At 40.8% G+C, this 16,057-nt stretch overlaps 1 protein-coding gene across 5 annotated transcripts in view; it reads right to left on the reverse strand.

The window, feature by feature from the left end:
• ST3GAL3 (ST3 beta-galactoside alpha-2,3-sialyltransferase 3) overlaps positions 1-16,057 on the reverse strand; it is a 154,555-nt gene that overhangs the window by 92,744 nt on the left and 45,754 nt on the right. For 3 of the 5 annotated variants that reach the window (XM_075287315.1, XM_075287317.1, XM_075287314.1), the window contains one exon: positions 6,103-6,150. The exons of the other annotated variants lie outside the window; for them this stretch is intronic. In XM_075287315.1, the coding sequence (XP_075143416.1) occupies positions 6,103-6,150 (48 nt within the window). The remainder of the gene's footprint in view (positions 1-6,102; positions 6,151-16,057) is intronic. 5 annotated transcript variants of the gene reach the window in all.

Here is a 16,057-nt window from a genome sequence, read left to right on the forward strand (position 1 = left end):
AATGATCTGTTTTTTTGTCTCTGTCAGGCCTTAGCCATGGTGACCCCCATAACTCCGATTTTTCTCCAGAAGGACCAAAGGAATAAATAGTCTGCGCTCGCCAGGACGTCTTCAAGTTCAATTGCTTTATTGCAAAACTATTTACATAACGCGTTTCGGCTCATATGCCCCTTTTTCAAATGTATAGTTTAGTCTCCATAACTCCTGTGTCATACATAGGCCATCACTCACCAAAATGTATAAGAAAAGGGAAGGTCTCCTTCAGCTCACTTAAGATTTCCCCCATAACGTATCAGAGAATCTCAGTGGACTGAACCACCTGAGACGTTTCAAGGCACCATTGCCAGATCTAGTGCGGTCTATCAACAGAAATACAAGAGCAAACAATCCCGGTATACAAAGTAGTTTCTATTGTAACAATGAGATCCCGCTCCGCCATCACTGCTCATATTACAGAAAACAATCCTCTGCCGGAGCGTTATCACAAGTGAGATCTTGTCTGCATGTATTTATCTAAGTGAAATGTAAGCCCCATAAAGGCAGCGCTATTTCATTAGTCACGGTCCGCTGGTTTCCATTGTATCGGCTCTTCAGAGGAAAAAGGCCTCTCAAATTGTGGCAACAGGAAATGTTCTGAATGTCAAGACCTTAAGATTGTCAGAAGGGAAAGAGAAAGACACATCAGTGAAGGAGCCGATCTTACATCTATGAAGGGGAAGCAATGTCAGTCCAGTGTCTGTCCTTTCTACCTCCTTCTTCAGCGTGCTACCTTAAAGGGAATGACCATCTCTGTACAATAAAACATTCAAGAGTTCAGAGAAGCAGCAAGGAGTGTCCCTTACTATGGGGGACCTGATCTGTCCTGCATTACAGAAACAACCCAGTTTCAATTCCATTTCCTCCTAGGGGGTGAGCACACAGCATGTGATGTGGCCGTATCCAAGCCGCGTCTTTAGTCCTTGTATCAGGGCTGTGAAGTCGGTAGGCCAAACGACCAACTCTTGGTCCAAGTCTGACTCCATTATAAATGGCTGGCGGCCATGGCAAGACAGAAACGGCAAAGCTCCTCTAATTTACAATTTTTTTTTTTTTTACTTCTTATGAAAGTAAATATACAACAAAATATGCATGAAATAAATGATACAATATCAATAATGGAATAATATAAGCAAAAATAAGGAATCTTTTTATTGTGAAGCTGGAGTGGAAGTCGGTAACTTTTTTTTTACAACTCTGACTCCTAGTCAAGACTGTTTCTGATTCCGCAGTCCTATCTGTTGCCCCATACAACCAATGTCTACCATGAGGCTTCCAGTCCTGCACCAGGTGTGATCACCCCCATAGTGAGGCACGCGGCCTCCGGTTACCTCATTCCTACTTCTACACCTTATTGACACTGGACAGTGGCCAATGATTTCCTGGAGCTTGAGAATAGGCTTGGCACTTGCTAAACTTGTAAAGGCATTTGCATGTCATTTCTGACTACTTATCAAATGGATGAATAATGTGCAAAAAGAATATATTAATCCATGTAAAAACAAGTAAAAATTACCGAAGCTATCAGGAGGTCACCCACCTGCCAAACAAACTAGTAGAAATTTAGTGTTGGGTTCTGTACTGTCAGATATGAGTTATTCATTCTTCATGGATGTAATGGTGCTGTCATGTAGCGTCTGTGCCAGAGACGTTTCCTCCCTTTGGAGTGACGATATCCCTCCAACCCTGTCTGAAGCCTCTGCTCCAAGCTGATGAGATGCAATAACATTGAAACAGCTGTCCTCGGCTGAGAGACTGTATATGGTAAAATCCCAACGTCATTGCAAACAAAGGCCTCTGAGAAGGTTGGCATGATGTTAAATGGAGCGCCCTCTATTGGTTTGCCTGACTGAGGCTCTGTCTTCCTTATTACATCATGGAAGATAGACTTCCACATTCTCAGTCAGCGCCCTCTATTGGTGTGCATGACTGAGGCACTGGCATCCTAATTACATCATGGAAGTCAGATTTGCATATTCTTCCCATATTTATTGGATACAACTTGATTCCTGGTCCAGACATTGTAGACACATGGACACAACTTAACAGACCTACTGAAAGCCATAAATAAGCTGTAATCTGGCCATACCCCTAATACAGCCTTCTGAGCCGCTATGGGGAGCCCTGTTTCACATGCAAGCTTTGGACAGGGGAGAAATTAACATCTCTATATCACACATTTTGGTAATGGCTTAATAACTTGAAGAATATCAGATTGAACATGTTAAAAATCAACATGCCCAACCCTTCTCTCTTTGGACATGTGGCACCAGGGGGGTTGGGACACCTTTGTAGATGGTTGTCTAGTTCAGATGAAATCATCAGGCTCAACCAACTTCAAAGTAATGTTCTAGGCCAATTTTATACTTTCTACTCGAGCGACCTTGAGTTACCCCGTAATTTGTGGCAGTAGTTTGATGGTTTGTTCCCCTCGCAGTTGGGACCAATGTTGGGTGGAGTGGAGTTCTTTTGTGCTCTTTATCTTTTCTCTCTTGAGTTTTTCTCCATCCCCTCTTTGGTCTCTTCTTCAAACGCCTAAACAGCGGGTTGTGGCCTAAATATCGCCTTTCTCTGGATACGCCTACATTCTTAAATCGGATTATCACAATATATTCTATTTGAAGGTTTTTATAACAAATCTTCTACATTCAAAGTTAATGCCACGCATAGAGGGCTCATTTGTTTGTATTAGAAAATTTTTGACACTCTTATGAGACTATTCGATGTTGCATATGACTTTTTTGTATTGTTTGTTTTGTATTATTTCTAAGAGTATTGTCATTCACCTTTTTGTTGAACGAGATGTTCTTGTTTTCCAGTTTTTGTATTTCTTTATAAAAAAAACTTCAATAAAAACTTTTGAACCAAAAAAAGAAGAAGAAGAAAAAAACGTTTTCTGGCTTGAGCTCTAATAGAAATCCTGGTCCTGGGACCTATGACTGGTTTATCAATAAGCTGCGACCCATTCATATATCCATTGTTCCCTGCACCAGTCAGGCCCTTTATGAAGACCGGTATAAATGAATCCACAGCAATAACAAAAAAAAAATAAAAAATCAACACCATTTTCTTGTGCCGCTTCCAAAAACAACAATCTTCATTCAATGTTCTCCTCCACATCCCTTATGGAATGTCTGCCAGCACCTCACAGGGGCACACAGGTGACCTTAATATCGTTGTAGTAACATGATGTATAACATGCTGTAGGAAACGGACCATCACCTGCATGAAAAACAACGTTGTCTCATCTTGATAGTTTAAGCTGTAATAATCCTCCTGGCCTCTTGTCTGCCCTCAGTTTGGTTACAATTGTGCCTTAAGTTGAAGACTTGAGCAATTTGAAACAGCCTGGTTACTAGGGATTCACTGCAGGGCAACCTGGTCGTTAGGACGTTTATTTATAGCAAAAAACTTGACAGACAGGACCCGAGAGCTCAGATCGGAGCCACATTGTAGCTAGTGCTGTTCTTCCAGCCATGGATTAAAGAGGAGCTTTCATGGATTTGGGCACATGCAGTGTTATATACCGCTGGAAAGCCGACAGTGCGCTGAATTTCTGACTGAGTGTCAGGAACGCCCTTCTGACTTTGAAGAGCTACGGTACCGGGACCAATAGCTCTTCACCCGGGGCACAGATCGGGAAAGCCGACAGTGCGCTGAATTCAGTTCAGCGGTATATAACACCGCATGTGCCCAAATCCATGAAAGGTCCTCTTTTATGTCATCTAGTGGATTTGTTTTATTAGTCCTTTGATTCAATGCTGATGTTCGTGCATGTTCACACTTCTCCACCACAAGAAAAACAAATAAACACATAATGTTTTTGCAGCAGTCGGTGTCTGCAATTTTATGAGAAAAACGACATCTATGGGAATTTGTTGTACTACTGATGATATTTAATGGCACATTTTATCTCTTTAAGTCAATAGAGAAAAAAAGAACAGCAAAACCACACAAGATAGAAACACAAATTCTGGCTATAGAAGGTTATCTGTATGTGACCGAACTGTAACAGCAAACACAAAGAACAGGATCAGCCTAAAAATCCAACAATACAGTCATTCCAGCTGCAATCTCACCACTGACCAAGCGTCACCTCTGCCCATAGATGAAAAATGAAAGATTGCAGCAGAAAAAAAGCTCTAACAGAGCAGATGAAATTTATGCCAAGAACCCCACATGCTACGCAATCGTATGATGTCCCTCTAGGACATAGCAATGGCAGTCAGTTGATTTTAGAAGCAAGAAGGGATTGACCCTGGAAGGGTCAGAGCCAGGGAATACAGCAAAAGCTGAAAAATGCAAAGGGCTGGAGACAAGGGAGCATCAGAGATGCAAACATCTGGCATGTTGGAAGGCAGGTGGACAAGGAACCAAATGTGACAACTGAACCTCCATGATACACTCCACAATCATAGGAATGGGTCCATATGTGAAATCAGGACAAATCAAAACACCCCCCAAAAAAATATAAGTACATTCCATTTAGCTTCAAGTTATTTAAAGTGGAACAGCATGAAGATTTAGAAGCCTGGTGTTACCATCAGATGTGTACGAAATATGGAAGACAATTTAAGACAGTTAAGATCTATGTTGTTCCCTTTTTACTAATCACTGAATTAAATTGGGAGACAGAACACATTTCATGAGGACAGATCATTGTAAAGGTCTTTTATGATGAGTATGACATGTCAGCCCCTTATAGGTAATAAGGTATATTGAACTGGCCATACACACAAGTTTATCTGGTGAGATTGACCAACCATTTAATGTGTATGCTGGTCTCTTCACTCTTCTATTATGGCAGATGTCAAGGAAAAGAAGGATTGGGCTGTTGGGTTTCAACATGCTTGATCCTATGTTCTCAGGGAGATAAGCTGCTTCGAGGGATGACTTAAGAGGATGGAGGGGCCTGGAGGAAATAGAGGGGTCTACAAGTGATAGAGGAGTCTGAAGAGGACAAAGGAGTCTGAAGAGGACAGAGGTCAGGAGAGATCGCTGTTGGCTAACTGTGCATTTGACTGACAGCTATCTAATAGGTCTGGCTAATCCTGGAGTTATTGCAATATAAGGATCCTCGTATATATCATAATTCATGCTGATGCTTTCTCATAGACCTAGTGTCTTCATTTGTTTCCATTCATTAACCAAGTCCTGACTTAGCCCTTATAACCCAACATAATGTATCAGCCTGGAGTCCAGGACAAGAGAAACATGCCACAGCTGTGTTTTTCAGAGACACATTGTATCAAACCCAACTTGTGAAAGTAAGTTACAACCAGGGTTGATTTTTTTATGTCTGGATGTAACAAGAATGTTCCCACCCGCTGAAAGCAAATAGTGAAAATGGGCAAGGATCGAAACTAAACTATATAAAATGTTACTGTTACAGAAAACTGGATGGGTTTGTAGATGTATCTACTAAATGTTGTGTCCTGTGTCTGATCCTGTCATGGAGTTTTACAATGACTAACATCCAAGAAAGTTGTTCCACTTGAAATGACCTCAATGCTGAATCTGCCAATGTCTAAAATTGCAGCTCGAGACAATCCGCACATGGTTCAGCACGGAAAGTAAAAATTCCAATCCTGCTGGGAAATCAAATGATTATCTAATACAAACATTATTTTCACTGGACCATCTCCCACAAAAAAATAGTAAAATAGATGAGATAAAACAACCCACACATGCATGAAGGTTACACGCTGCTTCCACCCGCATCTCCACCAGGAAATGGATCTCAGGCTTTGGTGCCTCATCCTTTGCATGAAACTCAGCAATCATGGAGTCATCCGCTCATCCTTTTTGAAGCAAATGTCAGACAAATTTTGTTATTATTGGACCTCAGAGTGGAAGCCTGAGATGTTTCCCCTGGTGGCTCCAGCCCCAGACATTAGTGCTGGTCAACTGAAGGTCTCTGCTCATGATCAGCTTCTTCTCAACAATGCTCCATGCCTCCCAACATGGCTGCCATATGCAAGGAAGAGGGCGTTTTAGCTCTGCGAGAAGTAGGAGAGGTTGCGCAGGAAGTGGGGAGGAAGGCTGAATGGGGGGGGGGGATTGTACCTGGGCCTAAACTGTGTCCAGCGGAGTCAAAGGCGTGAAGTATTGAATCTGTAATACAAGAGGACAAGTTCAATCCTTTTTCTTTTTGATTAAACAAGCTTGTATCAATAAATAAAGAATAGATTTAAGTAAGAATATCACCCTGTCCCCAGACCGTTCCCTAAGGTAACATACACCTAAAGGGGATACCCCTGAAGGACAGACAAAATACTTCAGATCGTGGGTATCAGTGGGCACCAACAGGAATTCTCTAGTCACGTTGGATGTCTGGTTGCTGGTGTCGTTCCCCCAGCAATGGAAACCTTATATATAACACTAGAAACCTCTAACAGGCCGGCCATCTCCTCTAATCATCATAGACCCTGGGACATCTGACAAGTACTGGAGGTCGCCATATTGTAAGTGACCAGAGAGCAGGAGAAGGACTGAGCTGTACAGAACTCTTGTGAGACATCACCATCTACTTCTTCAGATCATTACTTATAGTCTTATACTCCAGTCACTATTAAAGCTGCATTAGGAAAGTGATGACTGTCCTCGTGTAGCACCCACAATACCCTGCGCTCTACTGCCCAGTATTACAGTGTGAATTATCAGTCAGAGTCCTGCCCAGAGATTTCTTAGCCACCAACACTGTGTGGACAAGGACCTGTGTCTTGTCTCTCGTCCCCCAAATCCGGGTCAGTCATTTTTAGGCTTTGTATTTATTTGCTCAATGTTTAAACCATTTAAAAATACCCTCAAAGGTTTCTAAACATAGAAATAAAAATAATCCCAAAGTGAAGCTGCAGATTTCCTGAGATTTACAAGCTGAAAACTTGAACCTGATATAAATATCTCTACGTGGAACACAATGGGGTCATTAAAGGTGAAAAAGATTGCATTAAAGGGATAGTCTACAATTCCTCATGTGGTACTGTACAGTCAGGAGTGGGGTCACATATCCCCTTTTAATTCACCCCTCCTCCTGAATATGGAGTAAAGTAATACCTGACACCAACATCAGAATACACAGGCATTGTGTGTAACCTGTAACCATAGAGACACAGGTCTACGTAGGAACTGTATATATCTATGTATAGAGGCGGAGTAGTATAAATACCTTTAGGAATAACTCTGATGGCTCGAAAACATCCAACTATTACAACAACTCAAGTGACGGGAATGAAATCATCCCCACTGATCGCTGCAGATATAAGTCATGATGTATCCGATAGCCAGGCCCAGCCCTGCTGACGGCACAGACACTTCTGTAAACATCCACCATCTCATCCAAGGTTCACTCCTGATTCTGGATCTTCACTGTATGTCAAGCCAATGAGCACATTAAGATGACTTCACCATTGCATACAATATGGACAAGGCCCAGAGTATTCACATCTAAAGACACCAAGAACCTGTACTCCACCTCTTTTACACAACTAACTCAGTCCTGCCCCCCATATTCTTTCCATAATCTTCACCTTCCATACTGCCCGTTACATCTTAGACCTCCATGTTTACCTACTTATTTAACTACCTCTCAAACCACTCCCTAAATTACAAACAGTGCAAATTTCAACCCAAAACATCACCTTCATGATATGGTTTGCATCATAAGTTAAAAATCTGCCATATCTACATATCCTCCAAGCACATTTACACCGCCATCAAGCACTGGTCACACACGTCACCCTCCATCCATATGGCTTCGTCCCCACATCCATATCTCTTCTTTTTGAGCATTCAACATAGAAAACAACTGAATGCAATCTAGTCACTCCTGGCAGTGAGAAAATGGGTCACTGCCCACAAGGGTCCATCAGGTCTGCCACTTCTGTCCTGTGATATCGCACCGCTTTCCTTACCATGCCCCTGCATGACCGAGATTACAACAATTTTAAATAGGGAGATTTGACACCTTTGGTGTACGGACAGATAGACAGGCGGACCACGGACATATAGACAGGCGGACCACGGACACGTGCAGACCAGTTTTCAAAAATTAATTGGATGATGTAATGTTACGTCTTACAATATTTGGACTCATGAGACCCTATTTTTCCACTTCCTCTGCTACAATTCTAGAGTGTATGACTTTATAAATTCTCTCCGACTTGTCTTAAGTTTTTGTGTTTTTTTGGATCGGTTCTTGCTGTCATTGAATGGGAATCTTCATGATCTACCTTCAAAGGCAGTAAAACTGTCGTGTACTAGAAGATTCTTGATCCTCCTGAGCTAATAGAGTGTGTGAGGAGATTTTGTGTACAGAAGACAACATCTTCCCCCCCCAATAACGGAAGAGAAAAGAAGTGTTAACAAGAATGAGTGAACATTTCATGCCGATTATATCTGTAACACTGGAGTCAGCAGGTGTATGTGAGCATAAATCATGAGAAGAATTTGTCACAATACACAGAGTATGGCAATGAGTTCCCAGGAAAGCTCCAGGTACTAAAATGTCAGGCAAACAAACCTAGCAAGGTGAGGATATATTGAAGATATACTGGGAATATATTGAAGCTATATGATATACTGGGAATATACCGAAAATATACAATATACTGATAATATATTGTGGGTATACTGAGAATATACTGAAGATATACAAGATACTGAGAATACACCGAGGATATACTTAGAATATACTGAAGACATACCGAGGATATACTGAAGATAGACCGAGAATATACTGACAATATGCTGAAGACATACTGAGGATATACTGATGATATAATGAAAATATACTGAAGATATACTGAGGATATATTGAGAATATACTGAGAATATACGGAACATATTGGAGATATACAGAGGATATACAGAGAATGGTATTTCAACACTTTTGATTTTTATTTTCGCTACTGAGTTCACCGATTGTAGACCGGGCATTTTCGGACACAGCAATACCTAGTGCATGTGTTTCACAGTAATATATTACTTTTATATGTATTGTAGGAAAAGGGGGGTGAGTTGAACTTTTAATTCTTTTTATTATATATGTATATATTTTGTATAATTATTTAGACCCCCTAGGGGCCTTGAACCCCAGGGGGTCTGATCTCTAATACAATGCATTGCACAACAGGCTGAATAAAGGCTCTCATTCCAAGTACTAGCGATCCTGTTACAAATCAGTGGCCTTATACAGGGTCTCCACTGTATAATACCGGCTATGGCGCTGCTCAGCTCCTGGGCGACCCAACATCTCCAGTACAATTACGCGGATGTCAGGAAGGGGTTAAACACTGGATTGGGAGTGCCGTATATGAAACGTCTAACCAATACCTATCAATGTATCTATGTATTTAAAACTCACAATTTTATACCTATTTAGGTGAAAAACTGGTTTGTAAAGGTGGATAACATAATCTCAAGAGTTTCCAGTAAAGCCCTGGAATTCCCAGAAGCTGACATATATCTGCCGATCTTCTGGAGGATTCTTCCTTGGATCTAATTAAATGCTTTTAATATGAGTTTAGCTTCATGCACAGCAGATAAGGTAACCGAGAAGAAAACCAGCCCAGCAGACGACCACCATCTACTTATAAGGAGTTACTAGACATTCTTATAAGGGATGAGAATGACTGAACACATGGACTGAACATGAGGATCGGCCATCTCAGCATCCTATCATAGTGCTTGAAGTGTTTGGTGCTCCGTCGCGTGGCTCCTCGATAAGACTGGAGGAATGGTATTAATTATGCGTGTGATCCCTTACTAATGCATGAACCCCATATCCTGGGAACGCAGGCGGCTTACACACACAAATTAAAGCTGTTTTAATAAGAATTTCATTTTTATATTAAAACTATTTTTATCGAATCCCCTCCTGACTTTTGGTGTTATTATGATGGAGAGGACTTTGGCAGAACGCTGCAGCTAAAGGGGGAAAATACAGAAAAAATAAGCAAGTTTATTCAGATGTTGGGCAGATGGCTGAAAAGGAGATGTAACCTGGAGCAAAGAACCAAACAGCTTCTTTCCCTATAGAGACGTCACAAGCACCATGCAGGCAAACAAAACATCAGATCCTAGCATCAAAGGTCAAAAAAATACTGCTTGTTCATGCAAATGCTTCAGCTTTAACCAAAGATTTATCCAATGTCACGTTATATAACTTATCTCATTGGTACAGCCTAACCCACCAATACCTATGATGTAATCTATATTGGACACAACAGACCATATGACAGACTGAAAGAGAATTATTTTCCAATTTATAATTATTTCTCTGTATTATACTCCAAAGCTCCACTCACTATTCTACTTGCAAACATACAGTGTACTGATCTTGAGCTGCATCTTGTGTTATACTTAAGAACTGCGCTCACTATTTTGCTGGTGCAGTCACTGTGTACATACATTACATTACTTATCCTGTATTATTCTCCAGAGCTGCACTCACTATTCTGCTGGTGCAGTCACTGTGTACATGCATTACTTATCCTGTATTATACCTCAGAGCTGCGCTCACTATTCTGCTGGTACAGTCACTGTGTACATACATTACATTACTTATCCTGTATTATACTCCAGAGCTGCGCTCACTATTCTGCTGGTACAGTCACTGTGTACATACATTACATTACTTATCCTGTATTATACTCCAGAGCTGCGCTCACTATTCTGCTGGTACAGTCACTGTGTACATACATTACATTACTTATCCTGTATTATACTCCAGAGCTGCGCTCACTATTCTGCTGGTACAGTCACTGTGTACATACATTACATTACTTATCCTGTATTATACTCCAGAGCTGCTCTCACTATTCTGCTGGTGCAGTCACTGTGTACATACATTACATTACTTATCCTTTATTATACCCCAGAGCTGCGCTCACTATTCTGCTGGTGCAGTCACTGTGTACATACAATACATTACTTATTCTGTATTATACTCCAGAGCTGCACTCACTATTCTGCTGGTGCAGTCACTGTGTACATACATTACATTACTTATCCTGTATTATACTCCAGAGCTGCGCTCACTATTCTGCCGGTACAGTCACTGTGTACATACATTACATTACTTATCCTGTATTATACTCCAGAGCTGCGCTCACTATTCTGCTGGTACAGTCACTGTGTACATACATTACATTACTTTACCTGTATTACACTCCAGAGCTGCGCTCACTATTCTGCTGGTACAGTCACTGTGTACATACATTACATTACTTATCCTGTATTATACTCCAGAGCTGCGCTCACTATTCTGCTGGTGCAGTCACTGTGTACATACATTACATTACTTATCCTGTATTATACTCCAGAGCTGCGCTCACTATTCTGCTGGTACAGTCACTGTGTACATACATTACATTACTTATCCTGTATTATACTCCAGAGCTGCGCTCACTATTCTGAGAAGCTGCTGCTGACTCCTCCTCTCTTTGCTCTCACACACATAGAGAATAGCAGACGGTGCTCACAGACACTTTCGGTGCTCGATGGAGGCTAATTAGCATATGTATAAAAACAGGCTTATTCAAAAACTACTGAGGTGATTTACATACAAAAGGTAGATGTGGACAAGCCTTTGTAAAGCCTGTGCAGGACTGTTCTTAGCTAATAATGACTTTTCCCAATGACAGAGCCCCTTAAACGTAACTGAAAAGACCTTGGTGAAGATGCTGAGATAACCATCATGTGCTGTGGATGATGAAACCTTCGGCACACGTCACCAGACATGTGAATCTCTATTGCTTTTAGCAGATGCCATTAGGCTAGTAATGACGGCACTCATCCATCTTCTTGTTATTCCCAGAATGTATTTTCATGTTTTCTCACAGAAATCTTGGGTTTATGCCGACCCTACTGGAAACACAACAAACACAACCCTCACTCCAGATACCCAGAAACCAAATCCTCATGAAAACGTTAAGTAATAAAATTCACTTAAAAAACATTAAAACTCCTTTTCTCCTCTCTGTGCATTTTGAGTGCAGACCACGACTCCGTGTTGTGTCTTGGAATATATCCTGAACCCACAGCGACAATAAACATTTTCATAGCACAAGTTGTGAGAGATCCAGAGAGCTGCAAGGGCTGGGAACAAGAGGTTTATGAAGTGGGAACACAAAATACTGCAGGTCATCTTTCTGCATGACTTCAATATAAAGTTGCGTTGTTTCCCATTAAGAGATTCCCCCAAAAGAAATCCAATTTACAGCTGGAACCAAAGGCTTTTCTCTTTTACCTTAGTAGACACAAACCTAATAGACAGCAATGGGTCAATTGGCTACACGAAGAATTCTGGTCCTCCAGGACTAAGAATGGAGGACCAGAGAAAAATCTTCTTTTCTCACACAGGCACAGTACCTTCTTGGGGTTTTAACTATTGACTCCACATAACACTAGTATTGTGCGTTACATTGCGCCATATGACACTACTATTGTGCGTTACATCACGCCATATGATGCTTGGTATCGTGCTGGTTGATGTAAAGCTGGCTTACAGCTGCTCGACCATGCCATGAAGCTCTTTGGGGGAACAATTTTTGGCCAGATGTTAATGCTAGAGGAGACTTGGACTCAGTGTTTTCACCTTTTCTGTATTATGAGCCTCAGCACTCGCTGGCGCCCCCGCTCAGTAACTTTATATGGTCTGCCTGCTCTTTACAGCTGAGTTGCTGAGTTTTCTTTCTCTACTTTTCAATAATACTGCTCACAAGTAATGGTGGAAAATCTAGGAGGGAAGAAATTCCCAAAAGAGCAATATCCTCTACCCTGAAACATTGGTAGTCATAGGTGTTTAATTTGACATACTATGGGAAAATATCCAGAATTTCTCGGTGACCCAGCTCTAAGGATACAGTCCCATTTAATATTCAAGTCAACAAAGGACACATTATATCCCACATCATAAAACGGAAGTTGTAAGGAACATTCATACACTAAGTCTCAAAATCAGGAACAAAGAAGCTGCTAATGAATTCACAAAGGAACACGTTCCGAAAGTATTCGCTTTGGTTTTATTGCATAAGGGTAGAATCTTCTCAACTGTACATCTGGGACTTTGCCAATTCCTGTTCTACAAGAAGTCTTATTATCTGATGCGGTTTACTTCTTAAGATGAAAAGGTGCAGATGACAACAAAAGACTCAATGATAAGAAGTTTCTATAATTAGCCTTGCGAAAGACAATATGAGTGACTGACTCTATTGGATAACTTACGTAATTGTTTGTGCCTTCTGCTCTCTGACGTGACGGCACCTAAAGTGATGCCAAATCCATCAGCAACATCACACGTAAGCCTCCTAGTCTGGCTTTATGACAGGGGAGCTGACAGTGAGGAACAAAAGATGAATAGTGGGTAAATAGCAAATGAACGCTGCAAAGTTACATAGTGTCATAGAGTTCTTAGATACAAGCCATCCATCACCATCGGATAAAAGGGAAGGTGAATATTTGTGTCATCTTATAAAACAGAACCAAACTGAATGGCATAATCTATAAAACAGAACTAATCTGAATAGGATAACCTATAAAACACAATCAAACTGAATAGGATAACCTATAAAACAGAACCAAACTGAATGGGATAACCTATAAAACAGAGCCAAACTGAATGGGATAACCTATAAAACAGAGCCAAACTGAATAGGATAACCTATAAAACAAAACCAAACTGAATAGGATAACCTATAAAACAGAACCAAACTGAATAGGATAACCTATAAAACAGAACCAAACTGAATGGGATAACCTATAAAACAGAGCCAAACTGAATGGCATAATCTATAAAACAGAACTAATCTGAATAGGATAACCTATAAAACACAATCAAACTGAATAGGATAACCTATAAAACAGAACCAAACTGAATGGGATAACCTATAAAACAGAGCCAAACTGAATGGGATAACCTATAAAACAGAACCAAACTGAATAGGATAACCTATAAAACAGAACCAAACTGAATAGGATAACCTATAAAACAGAACCAAACTGAATAGGATAACCTATAAAACAGAACCAAACTGAATGGGATAATCTATAAAACAGAGCCAAACTGAATAGGATAACCTATAAAACAGAATCAAACTGAATGGGATAACCTATAAAACAGAGCCAAACTGAATAGGATAACCTATAAAACAGAACCAAACTGAATAGGATAACCTATAAAACAGAGCCAAACTGAATAGGATAACCTATAAAACAGAACCAAACTGAATAGGATAACCTATAAAACAGAGCCAAACTGAATAGGATAACCTATAAAATGGAACCAAACTGAACGGGATAACCTATAAAACAGAACCAAGCTGAACGGGATAACCTATAAAACAGAACCAAACTGAACGGGATAACCTATAAAAACAGGACCAAACTGCACTAAAAGGGGAACATACCCTGTGTGGTCCCAAGTGGCAATCAATTGAATCAACTTTTGTACATGGACTCTATACATTGATATACAGCATTTATCATACATGTTATGTTTTCAAGAAATATCCTTGTCCTGTTTAAAGCTATCACCTACTAAAAGTGTGAGGTCAGCTATTTCACAAAGTTTTTCTCAGCATTTACAGTAAAGAACCAGCCCCTGAGGAGACTATTCTACATATACACCACTCTTACAGTAAAGAACCACCCCCTGAGGTGACTATTCTACATATATACCACTCTTACAGTAAAGAACCAGCCCCTGAGGTGACTATTCTACATATATACCGCTCTTACAGTAAAGAACCACCCCCTGAGGTGACTACTGTAAGAGCGGTATATATGTAGAATAGTCACCTCAGGGGCTGGTTCTTTACTGTAAGAGCGGTATATATGTAGAATAAAGAACCAGCCCCTGAGGTGACTATTCTACATATACACTGCTCTTACAGTAAAGAACCAGCCCCTGAAGTGACTATTCTACATATTCACCGCTCTTACAGTAAAGAACCAGCCCCTGAGGTGACTATTCTACATATACACGGCTCTTACAGTAAAGAACCAGCCCCTGAGGTGACTATTCTACATATACACGGCTCTTACAGTAAAGAACCAGCCCCTGAGGTGACTATTCTACATATACACGGCTCTTCCAGTAAAGAACCAGCCCCTGAGGTGACTATTCTACATATACACCACTGTTACAGTAAAGAACCAGCCCCTGAGGTGACTATTCTACATATACACCGCTCTTACAGTAAAGAACCAGCCCCTGAGGTGACTATTCTACATATACACGGCTCTTACAGTAAAGAACCAGCCCCTGAGGTGACTATTCTACATATACACCACTGTTACAGTAAAGAACCAGCCCCTGAGGTGACTATTCTACATATACACCGCTCTTACAGTAAAGAACCAGCCCCTGAGGTGACTATTCTACATATACACCGCTCTTACAGTAAAGAACCAGCCCCTGAGGTGACTATTCTACATATACACCGCTCTTACAGTAAAGAACCAGCCCCTGAGGTGACTATTCTACATATACACCGCTCTTACAGTAAAGAACCAGCTCCACTAAGAAATTAAGAAAGACACAAAGAAATTAATTTTATTTTTTTTGTGTTTAAATTCCTGACATACCCCCTGGTTCCTTTTAATAGTATGGCTACCAGTGTAACAGTCTAAGCCCAGAGACGAGAAAGCCAAAACCCACCCAACATGGCACTAATGAGGACTACAAGTGACACTGCCCTGCACAGCCCTAACATGAAGACATGAGCACTTAAACAATTAAATGGTCACCCGCTTTTCAGACAACCTAGTCACATTTCATAACCATGTGATTCTGGACCAAACAGTACTCGCTCATCTCTAGTTGCTATAATAGATAGGTCAGGGGGTCAGACTGCCCCCTATTGTACATGCCCGCCTGCCTTAGAGATAAATGGTAAATGCGATGCAGTCATAATGGGGATATTAGCAACAGAAAAACTGACGAGACACCGTGTATAAAGACTTATACAAAAAAGAAAATTTAGGTACCATTTAACCCTTGTGTGAGAGATGAAGCTGG

The sequence above is a fragment of the Leptodactylus fuscus genome, chromosome 9, assembly GCF_031893055.1.
Source record: "Leptodactylus fuscus isolate aLepFus1 chromosome 9, aLepFus1.hap2, whole genome shotgun sequence".
In the NCBI taxonomy this organism is placed as follows: domain Eukaryota; kingdom Metazoa; phylum Chordata; class Amphibia; order Anura; family Leptodactylidae; genus Leptodactylus; species Leptodactylus fuscus.